This window comes from Heptranchias perlo, chromosome 5 (genome assembly GCF_035084215.1).
Source record: "Heptranchias perlo isolate sHepPer1 chromosome 5, sHepPer1.hap1, whole genome shotgun sequence".
In the NCBI taxonomy this organism is placed as follows: Eukaryota; Metazoa; Chordata; class Chondrichthyes; order Hexanchiformes; family Hexanchidae; genus Heptranchias; species Heptranchias perlo.
In genome coordinates, this window is record NC_090329.1 from 64,242,022 (window position 1) to 64,257,780 (window position 15,759).

At 41.4% G+C, this 15,759-nt stretch overlaps 1 protein-coding gene across 8 annotated transcripts in view; it reads right to left on the bottom strand.

Annotated features, from left to right (window-relative positions):
- The window catches only part of LOC137321812 (intersectin-2-like), a 218,164-nt gene that overhangs the window by 100,981 nt on the left and 101,424 nt on the right, over positions 1-15,759 (bottom strand). For 7 of the 8 annotated variants that reach the window (XM_067984497.1, XM_067984499.1, XM_067984496.1 and 4 more), the window contains exons 4-9: positions 14,009-14,072; positions 9,609-9,772; positions 7,449-7,658; positions 4,709-4,805; positions 1,993-2,129; positions 1,294-1,357 (exon numbers count right to left, since the gene is read on the bottom strand). In XM_067984497.1, the coding sequence (XP_067840598.1) occupies positions 1,294-1,357; positions 1,993-2,129; positions 4,709-4,805; positions 7,449-7,658; positions 9,609-9,772; positions 14,009-14,072 (736 nt within the window). The remainder of the gene's footprint in view (positions 1-1,293; positions 1,358-1,992; positions 2,130-4,708; positions 4,806-7,448; positions 7,659-9,608; positions 9,773-14,008; positions 14,073-15,759) is intronic. The other variant, XM_067984500.1, reaches the window with a different exon arrangement.

The window sequence follows — 15,759 nt, forward strand, 5'->3', positions numbered from 1 at the left end:
CCACCTCTCTCAAATCCTCCATTGCCTTTGGGTTGTTAGGCTGCTTGTCCAATATCCAGTCTTGGATGAGCTGCAATTTCCCGCAGTTAAACATTGGGAAGACCAAAGTCATTGCCTTCGGCTCAAACTCCGTACCCTTGCCACTGATTTCCTCTCCGGTCATTGTCTCATGCTGAACCAGTCTGTTTACTACCTCGGTGTCCTATCTGAACCAAATCTAGGCTTCCATCTCCATATCCTTTCCATCACAAAGACCGTCTATTTTCAACTCTAACATCACAGCCTCTGCCCCTACCCCAGCCCATCCGCAATTGAAACCTTCAATCATGCCTTTGTTTCCTCCAGACTCTACTATTACAATGCTCTCCTAGCCGTCGGCCATTCTCTACCCACCGCTTCAGCTCATCCAAAACTCTGCTTCTCATAGCCTATCCCGCATCAAATCCCGATCACTCGTCACCTGTCTTCGCTAACCTACGTTGGTTCCTGGTCTCCTAGCACCTCCAATTTAAAATTCTCATCCTTGTATTTAAATCCTTTCAAAGCCTTGTCCCTCCCCATTTCTATAACCTCCTCAAGCCCGACAACCCCCAGAACTCTCTTTTCCTCGGACTCTGGCCTCTTCTGCATTCCTCCCTCCCTTCACCACCATTGGTGGCATTGCTTTCATCTCTGGAATTCCCTCCCTAAATCCCTCTGCCCTCACTTCCCTCTCCTTAAAACTCACCTCTTTGACCAAGCGTTTGGTTACCCCTCCTAATATCTCCTTCCTTGACTCTTATTACACCTCTGTGAAGCACTTTAGGACATTTTTCTGTTAAAAGTGTTACATGAATGCAGGTTGCTGTTGTTGTACCCTACTCCTTTCCTTTCTTTCAAAGGCATCCCAAAAACCTCTCTCTTCAACCATGCTTTCAGCCCCACTCCCCACCCAATCCTTTCCATCTCCAGCTCTCACCCTTGTTAAGCACTTTGAAAAGTTATTTTACACAAATAGTGCTATATAAAGGTAAATTACAGTCATTTGTTTTTAATAAGAACAACTAGATGCAGTCCCCAGCATGAGGTTTCCCTCATACTATTTCAATCAGATTGCAATTTATAATATCGAAATATAACAGGTTTTAAAAATCACTAATAGAAAACGTCATACTGGGTTAAATCTTGCAATACTCAATGAACACCTAGAATTAAATCTGAAAGCCAGTTAATTGGACAGTCACCACTGTGTGTCCACAGGTGGGAGCTTCTGACCTTAAGAACTGTAGACATGCGTAATTATAGCAGACTCACCATATGGTAGCTAGTTGGTTGTGAGATAAATTGGACTGTACAAGAGTATTCCTGGCTTGGGGGCCTAAAAGAAAATTAAAATCATTAGCAGGCTAGCACATTCCACTTACAGCTACAGCCAGGAGCATTGTCCTTTTGTTCAGCTCACCCTCATCATGCGCATTACATCATTTTAGCTTTTCTGATCAAAACATATCAATTAGCATTGTTGTAACTATTAGCGTCAATAAAAATTACATGAGAATTTCAACTACTATTGGCCATTTACATTTAGCAAGACCTTAATTGTTCACTATTTCTAATGCCGATCAGACAAGGCAGGAGTGAGTAGGCAGCAGCACCCTGAGCTCAAGCGTCAATGTAGCATTTGAAAGCTGCAATTTTTCCAGCACAGATTCTGTGAAGGACCTGGGGCTGAGTTTTAATTATACCCCACAATTATTGATCTGTAAGCACAAACATTAATACTTTCAGCCGCATGTGCTTTCTCACTGAAATGGGAATCATCAGAATGCCAGAGAGCACCCTCCATGAAGACAGTTCTCCAACCGGTACTCCCAATAAAACAAACAATGACCTGAGCCTGCATTGTGGTAGGTAAGGTCCTAAGTGCTAAGGTATGATCGATCAAATCATCAATACCAAGTCTGCACTAAAGAAAAGCTTCATCGATCACAAGCACACATATATTAAACTGACCTGAGAGGTAACCACTCATGGATTTATCAAGGCTGTTGAAGAATTGTCGATATTTCAGCCTGGTGGACTGAGGAACTGCCCAGTCAGAACAGCTCATTTTGGGTGAGGCAAGAGAAGTAGTGGATGATGATGAACTGCTGCAAAAAGGAAACAGAAAGATTGGAAGGTAACAATCAGAAATGATTTCAGCCACAAAGTTTCAAAACATTAGAACTTATATTACTTGTATGAAGATTAAAACTCATGTAAGAACTAATGCTGAAAATACAGTCCTAGAGTAATGCAGTTCAGTAATATAGCAAAGACTGATAGAAACAGACACATCAAATCTGCTGTCCTTTTAAAGCAAAAGTGGTATGCAGCCTCATTGAAACATATGCATTTTTTTCTCCTCTTCAACTTTCTCTCTTATTTTCTTCCCTCATTAATTTTTCTGAAGATGGCAACTGATACTGGGCTAGGGTTCCTCACCCAAGTAGCCACTTTCATGTATGAACCTGAACTGATTGACTAATTGACTGAGAGGCCATCACCTGCCGTCTCTTCACGCACATTCAAACAGGAATCATTGAAAAGTAATCAGGAGTAGGAACCCTGGATGATCGTCCGCTCCCTAACCCAGAACCACTGATGGCAACTGTAGCATCACCACCCCAGCTGAGAACTCAGTATGGATCCCAGTGTTCAGGGATTGATCATAAGCCATTGTTAGTCTCTATGGATAGTGCTATATCTCAGATTTCATTTATCGATCAATGAGCTCCTGATATATTTTAAATAATAAACGGCAAATGAATTAAAGTTCTGATTATTATGTAATCTGATCGAAGTTTATAAGATATTTATAAGATATTAAGGGGAACAGATAGGGTGGATAGAGAGAAACTATTTCCGCTGGTTGGGGATTCTAGGAGTAGGGGGCACAGTCTAAAAATTAGAGCCAGACCTTTCAGGAGCGAGATTAGAAAACATTTCTACACACAAAGGGTTGTAGAAGTTTGGAACTCTCTTCCGCAAACGGCAATTGATACTAGCTCAATTGCTAAATTTAAATCTGAGATAGATAGCTTTTTGGCAACCAAAGGTATTAAGGGATATGGGCCAAAGGCGGGTATATGGAGTTAGATCACAGATCAGCCATGATCTTATCAAATGGCGGAGCAGACACGAGGGGCTGAATGGCCTTCTCGTGTTCCTATGTTGCTATGTTCCTATGTAAACAGTCTTTTCAGACAGAAATAACCCACTTCTTTTGTTAAAATGTTCTCATAACTAAATTTCAAATGTTAAACATCATTTGCTCACACCACTATGGGATGCTGTACCACGTTGTAACATCAGTGTATGGTACAGAGTGCAGGAGCACAACCCTCGTATCCGACTGGGTTGCCAATTTCAAATGTAAGTACAGTAGAAAGAAAATTAGCAAACAGCAGCACTTAAAATGACAACAATTCTTACAGCCCTTCAGTCCAAAATACTGCAGATTAAGAAGTTTATTAAAATAGATTGAAACAGTACTGTGCTACATTTGTAACAAGTGTGTTTACACATTCGTATGAAATTCTTCTGTTCACTGTTTAAACAAACTTTACCCTATTTAAAATAGTGGATAAAGGAACCATACAAATGTGTTCACGTGTTCATTAATCTAATAACAAAGCGTTACTTACATGTGTTTTTTTTGCCTATAATGACTACCTTTTCAATGAAGCATAATTTTGTAGACACCGTAAAGTAAGTTGAAATTATCGAATGAAGATGTTTTGTTTTCAGAGTCAATGACATATCCATTATAAAGAATAAGCAACAGATCTTCTTTCAGATGGTGGTAAAAAAAAGGAACTCTTTCTAAAGAAAAACAGTGTTTGACAAACTTTCTGCCTTTGCCAAATGTAGAAACACAGATTTAAATGATGTCAAATTCCTCACTGCACTGTGAAAACATTAATGCAATGCAAATGGCTTATGGCTATATCACTACGCTCTCCCTTTTAGGTGCAAAGACGAAGTTAAATTCCTTGCAACAATAAACAGGAGAATACTTATTTTCCAGAATTAATTAACTGATAATGAAATCACTCTCTCAGAAATCTCGGTTCAAGAGCAAGCTGTTAATTATCATGTGAAATAGTCGTACTACTGTTTTCATTGAAAGACCGGCATCTCTACATCATGACTACCATCGACACCACAAACTGCCGGCTCACAGTGGAAAGGATATCCAAGTACCGGCATCTCCACTTCATTGAAAGAGGAATTGTTAAGAATCTTTAAAACACCACCACTTGCTGAGCTTACCATATTGTGCTGCTGCTTATTCAGCAGGGAATGGGTCAAATGAGAAACTGGTAATGATTTCACTAACCGTTTTCCTTAGCATTTTTCAAAACCTACACGTGCTTTCTGTCATGTGACAGATAGGAGAAGGATTTTCTCACAGTTTGACAAACCAGAACAAAGAATTGCAGCATGTTTCTCTGGATTACTGGACAGAAAATATAAATGCATTACATTTCTGATGTAAAAGAGCTGCTGTTCCTAGGCGATTTAACAGCTTCAGCCTGTTATATAATGGTTCTTGTTTATTTACACTCAAAACGATATCTGGTTTAATTTGGACAGATGGCTAAATCTGCAACATACTTATTTACTCTGTGTAATCCACCCAAATGCAATGGACAAGGCAATAATATAAAAAACATTGTTCTTGTACCTGCTGGAGCCAAGATCAATCAATGACTGCGCCTTGTGTAGGCCAGTGCCTCCAAATCCCGCTAACGTCTGCCTCAGAGGCCCGCTGTTGGGTAGTGCTAAAAAGACGAACACCATGACATGAGAAACAAAGGCTAAGGAAGGGGTACAACAACAGAGTCCATCCCTTTTAGGTAGTTTATCTCAAAACTCCCCCCATCTACCAGAACCTGCTGCTCACTATACAAAGCAACCATGCGCAAAGACCCACATCCTACTGCTTGGCGAGGCAGTTGGTTGGTCCAACTGATTGCTGGTCTGAGGCAGACCACATGGAGTATTGTGCATAGTTCTGGTCTCCATATTATAGAAAGGATATAGAGGCATTAGAGAGGGTGCAAAAAAGATTCACAAGGATGATACCAAAACTGAGAGGATATCCTTATCAGGAAAGGCTGAGACTCTTTCCTCTAGAAAAGAGAAGGCTGAGGGGTGACCTGATAGAGGTCTTTAAGATAATGGAAGGGTTTGATGGGGTAGACATAGGGAAAATGTTTCCACTTGTGGGGGGGGGGGGGGGGGGGGGGGGGAAAGAGTCCAAAACCTAGGTCATCAATTTAAAATAGTCACTAATAAATCCAAAAGGGAATTCAGGAGAAACTTCTTTATCCAAAGAGTGGTAAGAATGTGGAACGCACTACCACAAGGAGTAGTTGAGGCAAATAACACAGATGCATTTAAGGGGAAGCTAGGTAAGCACATGAAGGAGAAAGGAATAGAAAGGTATCCCGATAGGGTCAGATGAAGTAGGGAGGGAGGGAGGAGGCTCGTGTGGAGCATAAATGCCGGCCTAGACCAGTTGGGCCGAATGGCCTGTTTCTGTGCTGTAGTTTTAATGTAACTCGATGTAACCTGCTACCTAACCACACGTAAATACACAGTAACGAGAAGGCAGTTCAAAATTATGAAACAATGTACAAGAATTATTCCTCAATACATTTTAATTCAATTACTTACAGCTAATTCGTTAGATGAAAAGTTACTTCCTTCTAATTAATGTGGAGTTTGGTGGTTAGCCTTAAAGTCAGCCATCAAAGTATGTTGGGAGTATAGAGTCTTCTGCTTTATTTACAATAAGTGAGAGTTTGGAACAACTTCAAACTCCAATCAGTGATCTCAGTTGAACAGAACTACACACATTATGTCCCTAGAAAGCTGTAACTGCATGGTTGCATTACCGATACTGTGTAACTACAGAGACAGAGTACACTTCATCACTGGCAAAGAGGTGCGTGCCATTGTGTGTGTGTTACAGTGAGTTAGAGCACCCAAAGTGGCAGAATGCAATTTCCTGATCATAGCCAAATCATTAGCGAAGCCACCAAGTGGAGCCCAGGAATGGAAACAAACTACTTGGATCAATCTGCTGAAGGAAATTTAGAGTTCTGTGGAAAGAGCCCTGGAAAGATCTGCCATCTATAGAGGCAGGAAAGGGAATAAGGTGATCTAAAGAAGGATATGGAGATTGCGGAAATATTTGGAGGGGAGGACCTTATTAGGTTAAACGTATTAAACAGTAATAAAAGAAACAATTACATTCTCAAGAGATCACAGACACTTCCATCTGACAGTCAGGTGGTGCCTACCAATGTTTGTGTGTCTATATCTATTTGACTGCCTCATGTTTAGGTTAACTCCATATGAAAATGAAATCTTATACAAATGTAATAAAATCTGTGGCCTTTATGGTTATAGAGCTGGATTGCGCTTTACATGTCAACAAGTGTGGATTACAGTTATTAACAGAAATGTTTGATTTTTTAATGAATTATATAATAGATGACATATAAAATGTTATAACTCTTCAATACAGTTATCAAAAATGAGAATAGCGACAGAAGGTGACCAGAATTTATCACAGATGAGATCTGAAAATAAATTCATGGATTAGGGATTTTGTAAGTAGGTTATGAGAGATCATTTCACTTTCCGGTTACTAAGACTCTGTAACCATCAAGAAAAAGACAAAGCAGCCTAAGTACAGCAAAAAAAAGAGGAAGAAGCATACAGGACTCAAAAAACAAAACAATAAAGCACCTCATAAAATACTTTTAAGTTAAAAAATGAATGCTGGGAATCTGAAGTAAAAACAGAAAATGCTGGAAATGAACAAGTCAATAATTCAGTTACTCTGATGAAGAATCACACTTAAAATGTTATCAATGTTTCTCTTTCAGATGCTGATGTATCCTGCTTTGCCTTTCCAGCATTTTCTGTTTTTATTTTGCCAAAAGAGGGATTGATTGGATTTTCATGGGACGATAGACCATATTTCAAAGCAGCATCCTGCATGGCAACAGCAATATTTGTTTGTTATCAACAGTCCAGGACTGGCACACTGCAGCTCTAGGCAGTCACATTCAGTTCAAATCCAGCTGGACGTCAGTGATTCAATTAGAATCCTTCACCTCTCACCTTGACCAAATTATATGGGGACTTGCTTGTAACTGAAAGCTGAAACGCCAATAGTTAGCACAGCCATTTGTGTTTTTAAAACAGGGCATCCCTTGTTACAGCAAGTGAAGCGATAAAGAAATTTACCTCATTTTCTCAAAGGAAGATTCAAGATAAAGGTCTACAAAGGACAAATATGAGAAAATGAACAAAACTGCAAGGAATGTTTTGTAAAGCAACTATATACGGTTTGAAATACTACTGTCAGTTATAGATCGAAGTGCAACTATACAATTTGTACCACTTACTTGCAGAACTCTGTGCAGATAAAGGCTGAATAAGGACAGATGTACCATTTGGTAATGCTGATGTACTAACAGCAGGCACCAGGGGAACTGACATACCCAAAGGTGGCAAGGAGGTCACTGATGTCAGCGATGATGTGGGAGCCAAGGGAGCCAAGGAAGCAAATGAAGGCATGTTTGGAGGGACTGACAGATTTGGCATACTTCCCATCCCTATATTGGAATTTAAATATGATCAATTTGTAATCCATTACTACGGATATTTTTTTTTTAAATGAAAAAATGCAACACTAATTCCTTTAAATACTTGCTATTTTATAAAAGAAAACAAAAGATGAGATGAGTTAACATTGGATTACCACGAAAGCATAAACACCATTTTCAGTGTTGACACTAGGATTTCAGTAACAACAACATATAGTGCCTTTAAAGTAGTAAAACGCCCCAAAGCTTTTCACATGGACGTTATCAGACAAAATTTGACATCTAGCCACATAAGAAGATATTAGGATAGGTGGCCAAAAGCATGGTCAAAGTGGCAAGTTTTAAGGAACGTCTTAAAGGAGGAGAGAGAGGTGGAGAGCTTTTGGGAGGGAATTCCAGAACTTAGGGCCTAGAGTGCTGAAGGCACGACTGCCAATGGTGGGGCGAAGGAAATCGGGGATACACAAGAGGCCAGAATTGAAGGAATGCAAAGTTCTCAGAGGGTTGTAGGGCTAGATGAGGTTACAGAGATTGGGAGAGGCGAGGCCATGAGGGATTTGAACATGTGAATCAGAATTTTAAAATTGAGGCATTGCTGGACCGAGAGCCAATGTAGGTCAGCGAGCACAGGGGTGATGGATGAATGAGACTTGGTGTAAGTTAGGATACGGGCAGCAGAGTTTTGGATGAGCTCAAGTTTAGGGAGGGCGCGCGGTGGGAGACCGGCCAGGAGAGCATTGGAATAGTTGAGTCTGGAGGTAACAAAAGCATGGATGAGGGTTTCATCAGCAGATGAGCTGAGGCAGATGCGAAACAGTGATATTACGGAGGTGGAAGTAGGCGGTCTTGGTGATGGAGAGGATATGGGGTCGGAAGCTCAGCCCAGGGTCAAATAGAACGCCGAGGTTGTGAACAGTCTGGTCCAGCCTCTGACGGTGGCCAAGGAGGGGGACGGAATCAGTGGCTGGGGAACGGAGCTTGTTGCGGGGGCTGAAGACAATGGCTTCGGTCTTCCCAATATATAATTGGAGGAAAACTGTGGTGTGGACCAATAAGATTTTGTACAGTGTCCATTTAAATTATTCAAAACACCCTGGAGAATAATTATAGGTTTTGTTCTCCTATTTGGGCGGTGTTTGGAGCAAGCTACCTAACAATAAACTGCAGTATTGATTATTGCAGGTTTGTTACTGGTGGCACTGGTAGTAGAAGCAATTTGAGGTGATGAATTTAGAAGTGATGTGGAGATGCCGGTGATGGACTGGGGTTAACAATTGTAAACAATTTTACAACACCAAGTTATAGTCCAACGATTTTATTTTTAATCCCACAAGCTTTCGGGGGCTTTCCCCTTCCTCAGGCGGTGTGTCATTTCCACAAGAAGCGTTTCATCTATATAATATATTTAAAATCTTACGTGTTCATGTACTTCATGTCAACTTTTCCCATTATAAATTCCTGTTTCCACATTTATAATGGAAACTGCCTATGTAAACTTGTCACGCTCTAATTACACCCTCCTGCAATGGCACCTGTAGTGCCTCAGGTTTGTGTCGCCCAGCTCCTCAGCCGGTACTGCTGAGAAACTCCGATGCTCCAACCAAAGCTACTTCTCTGCCTCCCAAATTGCTGTACTTTTTACTATTTAATCATAAATAATAATATAAAATCTAAGTAAATTATATAAAAATAAGGACACAATATAAGACTTTAAAATGGGATCTGAATTACGTCTGTGCAGCCTGGTTCAACTATACCCCACACTCAAACCCCACTTCACCTGAAGACTGCAGATGGTCTCAATTCCCCACAGGCAATCAACTAGTGAAATACAAAAATGTATTGGCTCAAATGTACAATACTGTAGATTAAATACACCAAGTGAGAACACTGCACTAAAGCATTGTGAGTAATACTTCAGTAATATATTCTACAACTTATTACAACGATTTTATTTACCAAATCGTGCAGAACTCAGGGGCGAAGGGATTGGTGGCTGTTTCATAATGAGTGGAAGAATGGTGGGCACCGGGTGACCCTGAAAGGTCATCTTGATCAGTTTCATTGCTATGGAGAATTCCTGCTGATCCATCTTTCCGTCTTTGTTCAGGTCTGCCAGGGTCCTATATAGAAGGAAAAAAATTAGACAACTATATAGAATAGACTTCATTGGATTCTAGGCATCATTCATGAAATGAAATATGATTGACATACTACTTAAAAATACAATTAGCTTTTGACAAATCACACAGGTAACACACAAGTATCTCCCAAAACCCATTAAGATTTCAAGGCAGAATTTAGATTTTAATGGTCTTAGTAATTCTATGCAAGGTACCTAAAACAACTTACATTTACATTGTGCCTTTAATGTAGAAAAACCTTCCAAGACATTTCACTGAGGCGTTATCAGACAAAAATGGATGTAGAGATTAGAAGGGATGACCAAAAGCTTGGTTGAAGAGGTGGGTTTTCAGGAGAGCCTTAAAGGAGGAGAGGGAGGTGTAGAGGCGGAGAGATTTAGGGAGGGAATTCCTCCAGTGTGGGCGCAGTTAGCTGAAGGCATGGCCGCCAATGGTAGCGCGAAGAGGGGGATACGCAGAAAGCCAGAGTCGGAGGAATGGAAAGTTGTGGGGAAGGTTGTAGGACTGAAGCAGGTAACAGAGACAGGGAGCGGCAAGGCCATTAAGGGAGTTAAACACAAGGATTAGAATTCTAAATTTGAGGCATTAGGGGAGCAGGAGCCAATGTAGGTCAGCATAGGGTTCTGGATGAGCTGAAGTTTACGGAGGGTGGAGAATGGAAGACAAGCCAGGAAGGCATGGATGAGGGTTTCAGCAAGAGATGGGCTGGGGCAGGGATGGAGACAGGCAATGTTACAGAGGTGGAAGCAGGAGGTTTTTATGATGGCGAGGATATGGAATTCAGAAGCTTAGCTCAGGTTCAAATATGGCGCTGAGATTGCGAACAGTCTGGTTTAGCATGACACTATGGCTGGGGAGGAGGAATGAATCGGTGGTGAGGGAACCAAGTTTGTAGTGAAGCCGACAATGACCAGTTAGATCTTCCTAATGTTTAACTAGAGGAAAATACAGCTCAACCAAGGCTGGTCAGGCAATCTGACAACACGGAGACACTAGAGGGTCGAGAGAGGTGTCATCAGTGTATATGTGGAAGCTGACCAAGTCTGCAAATGATGTTGACGATAGGCAGCATGTAGATGAGGAAGAGGAGCAGGCCAAGGACAAATTCTTGGGGGACTCCAGAGGTAACGGATGGGTGGGGGGGGGTAGGCTGGAAGAGAAGTCATTGCTGGCGATGCTCTGGCTATGATTGGATAGATAAGAGTAACCAAACGAGGGCAATCTCACTGAGCTGGAAAGGCAATGGAAGAGGATGGTGTGGTCAACCATGTCAAAGGCTGCAGAGAGGTTGAAGAGGGCAAGAAGGGATAATGTACCATGGTCACAGACACAGAGGATGTCATTGGTGACTTTGACAAGGCCCGTTTGAGTGCTGTGGGCAGGGAATGAAATCTGTTTGGAGAGATTCAAACATGGAGTTGCAGGAAAGATCGGCACGGATTTGGGAGGCAACAGCACATTCAAGAACTTAAGAGCAAAGGGAGGTTGGAGATGGGCCAGTAATTTGCTTAGACAGATGGGTTGAGGGGATGATGATGGCAGTTTTGAAAGTTTGGAGGACGGTCCCTAAGTAGAGGGAACCCTTTACAACATCAGCTTGCATGGGGGCCAGGAAAGGAAGTTGGGTGGTCAGCAGTTTAATGGGGAAGGGGTCAAGGGAGCAGAAAGTTGGTCTTATGGACAAGATGAGCTCAGAAAGGGCATGAGGGCAGGTTGGCGAGAAACTTGAGAAAGATGTGGGATTAAGGCTAGGACAGATTTGGCTTGATGGGCAAGGGGAAGTGGGGGGAAGCAGCTGAGGCAACTGAATGGATGGCCTCAATCTTAGTGATAAAAAAGTCGATGAGCTCCTTGCATTTGTTGTCAGATGTGAGCATGGAGGACGCAGGGGAGAGGGATTTAAGGAATTATGTATGGCAAGGGGCTTGTTTGTGTGTGAATGGACATTCTGGAGAGAAATGTGGAGAGGGGCCATGATTGTTGGTCCACTGGCAGAGTCCAAGGCAGCAGTGGTGAGTGGGGTGATGAGAAGAAGGCTGGCAAGGTTAGCCCCCAGCAGGCATGCTGGATGGAGTGATCAGCGAGAGAAGAGGATGGGGCAGTTGGGGTCGCTGCTCTTAAGGAGGCAGAGATGGATGCTTCTATGGGCCCATTGGAAAATGCCAAGTAAAGCTCAGAGGGTAGCAGTGAGCTAATGCAAGGGGGATTCTAGCCTGGAAGGGCAGCAGGAAGACAGAGGAGTAATGATGGGCTGGGATTGAGATTGAGAGAGGCCAAGTACCCAAGAGAAGAGGGGGAGAAAATAAAGGTGGTATGACTGGGTGACAGGAAGGGGAGGTCACAGGAGAGAAAGCCCCAAGAGAGGAAAAAAGGGGAGAAAGAAGCAAGAAAGTAAGTAAAATAGGACGGTTGATAGGCTGAATTGCAATTTCTTATGTGCATGTAATCAAACAAAATCACGAAAACTGATATACCACTTATCAAAGATGACTGAGGCACTGATCAGAAAATGTAACCTTTTCACAACATAAAAATTAAGAACATTAGAATAGCGCAATAGTCTCATCATTGCAACTTTGTGTGTTTTTTTTATTGTTCCAGTTTTAGTGTATTGAGGGGATTATGACCCATTAGTATACAGCATGGAATATTCCCCGTGAAAGTGAGCTGGAAAATTATGTTGTATGTGCAATTGAACCAAACGAGGGTTGCTGCAAGTACAACCTTAGTTTAAAAAAAGTTACAGAAATAAGTTAGTGATGACAAGCTCTTTGATAACTATTGCAAGTTATTCACAACAGAAAGGCATTATTTTCCTGATATTTAAAACACCACCAATTCATTATTTTATCTGGCCTCTGCTATTATATATTAGGGAAAAATGGGATTTTGGTGGTGAGGAAATCAATGAAAAATATTCCCAGTTGGAAAAAATCTGATATGAGGGATAAATTTCATTTATTGAATATATCCAACACCATGCTCTGTCTGGCTTTAAGAGACTGCATAAAATACTATTTTATGTGCTTTAGTTGTTCAGTTTTTTTTTATGTATTGCAGTTTTCCTGCTATTGTTCTACAATAACAATTTGCATTTATATAGCGCCTTTAACATAGTAAAAAGATCCCAAGACACTTCACAGAAACGTTATCAGACAACATGACACCAAGCCACATAAAAAGATTTTAGGACAGGTGACCAAAAGTTTGGTCAAGGCTTTAAGGAGAGACTTGAAGGAGGAGAGGTAGAGAGAGTGGTAATACCGGAGCTTAGGGCCCAGACAGCTGAAGGCATGTCCGCCATTGGTGGAGCAATGAAAATCAGGGATGCGCAAGAGGCCAGAATTAGAGGATCACAGAGATCTCGGAGGATTGTAGGAGGTTACAGAGATAGGGAGGGATGAGACCATGGAGAGATTTGAACACATGGATGAGAATTTAAAATTTTTATCTAAACAGGTGCTTCCACTAGGATTTCAGTGAAGCATATTGTGGAAATTGTCATATTACGTTGCTTAAACTTAGCAGTAAAATTATAGATTTTGTCCTTCCAAATGGAGAGAGCACCTTGAGCTATATAACTAAGGTGCCAGCACTGGTGAATATTACTGGTAGTGGCAGTGGTGGGAAAATTTTGAGATGACGAATTAAGCATATCATACAAGAATCATATTGACACAACATCACGGCATATTGGCACTGATACACTAAACAAGCCTAATGACAACAATGCACACACATTGAAAATAATACCATTATAACAGGTATTCGTACAATATTCCAGTAAAGTTCTACGAATGCAAGGCATACAATGGGCAAACACCAAATTAATTTGTTTATTTTACAGTGAGAATGATCTAATAATTTATGAACAACTAAGTCACAAGGGGATTACAAAGATTTTCTTCACAAGTGGAATAAATAGGGTGCTACAACATTTTTCCTACTTATAAGGCAAGGTGGCCTGGTTAGTTTAAATGATGGTTGCTACAAGCAAAGATGGCCAGATGAGGAGCAACTCACTTCTCTGGTCGCCATCTTAAAAATCCCTTTAGTAGGACAAAGTTCCAGTCACAGTTTTAACATATTAGGCTGGGTTATAAATTCTACATTTTATTTTCTTATCTCAGTGCTAATGGTTAAAATATGAAAAAGACATGTGTAAAAAGAAAATAAAGTGTAAAAACAAAGAGGTGGCCTGTTGTCAGTACTTACCATATTTCAGCCAGTACTAGCTTTGGCAGTCCAGACTGCAGAAAGAAATTTCGAGCTTGGTCACCTGTTAAGCATTAAAATATATACATTTTAATTTAATGGCCAAAGAATTTATAAATTAGTATAAAACCACAGCTCTATCGCAAAAATACACCCCAATTTGAATCTTAGAAATGAAAAAAGTATAAATGATCTCACATTTATTCGTGTGCACAGGGGTGTATCTTACCCCATGAAAATTCAACACTGCCTTTATCTTTTCTGTTTCTCAAACCAATAAAAATACATCTTAAAAATACAGAGTCAATAATAATTACCTTTGAAAGAACCTAACTTGGCTGCTTAGGTAACATAGAATCATCATGCCTGTCCTGCTGCTATTGGCCACCAGACCACTGTCTTGCATCTCCGAAATACTGCCTGTCCCCATCTCCCCCTTCTCAACCTCATCGCTGAAGAAACCTTAGTCCATGGCCTAAACCCCTCAAGGCTTGACATCCTCCTAAATGTTCTCCTTGCCAGCCTCTCTGCTTCCATAAAATACAACTCATCTAAACTGGGAATACTTTTTAATATCTTCTTTACTACCAAATATCCCATTCTTTTCCAATATATAATAGCAGAGGCCAGATAAAATAATGATAAAATAAAGATAAATGTCCTCCCCATGCCCCACACAATGCACCTTCACAATGCACATCATCACTAAGCTCTACTAGTTATCTCTACCCCAACTCATCAGCTATAAAATCCTGGTCATTGTGTTCAAGTTCCTCACCGCACTCTACCTCTGCGATCTCTTCCACGCTGCATACACTCTCCGTTCCTTGGACACTGGTCTACTTCTCAATTCCACCAATCCATTACTGGTCAAAGTTCTTTCAGCCACTTTATTGCATCCTCTAGAACTCCTTCCTGATATTGCTCCATTTTGACATCTTCCCACTTGCTTTCAAAATCCTACTTAAACCCTTCTCTTTGACTGTCTTCAATTTCCCACCGTGATCCCTGTTCTGCCCTCCCCCTTTTTGCATCCTGCTTGATATAAAGCAATCTGCAATGTTGCTCTCTATAAAGACTGTTTTATAAATATAAAGCTCTGTCGCTGCTAACTCCACATCAGAGCTATCTACACTAATCCCATTGCCCTGCTCTTTCCTTGTACTCTAATATTTTTTCTTCTTGAAATATTAAACTAATTATTTCCTAAATAACAAAATTAACTTGGCTTCAATAGTCATATGAAATGCATTTCATATTCTTTGCGTGAAAAAATTCGTACTAACCTCTGACATTATGGGAGGAATTTTAAACGCCCCCCCACCGCCCCCGACAGGCGTGACACTAGCAGGGGGAGGGGGGTAGGTTAAAATTTCAAAAATCTGAAACCAGACCCCAACCCACCTTGAGTGCACCCACTTCCAGTTTTAACTGGGACGGGTTGGGGGGAGGCGGGCGAGTAACCTGCTCGTGAGAGGTGGGTCAGTAATTTAAATATGTTAATAAGGCTTTGTGCCTCAAATTTTAGCAGACTTTTACATTTAACGGCCAGAGGCCAGGCTTATTAGGGCTCGGGAAACCCAGCAGCTGAGGGGAGGTGAGAATGGGCGGATCCAGCAGATGTGCCTTTCCAGCATTGCTTGTGGGCCAGGAGGAGGAGTGCTTCCCCCACCCCCACCCCAGCCCCCCAAGCTAACCTGCCACGATCTGCCTCACCTCCGCAATCTCCCGATCCCCTCCCAGCGATCTCC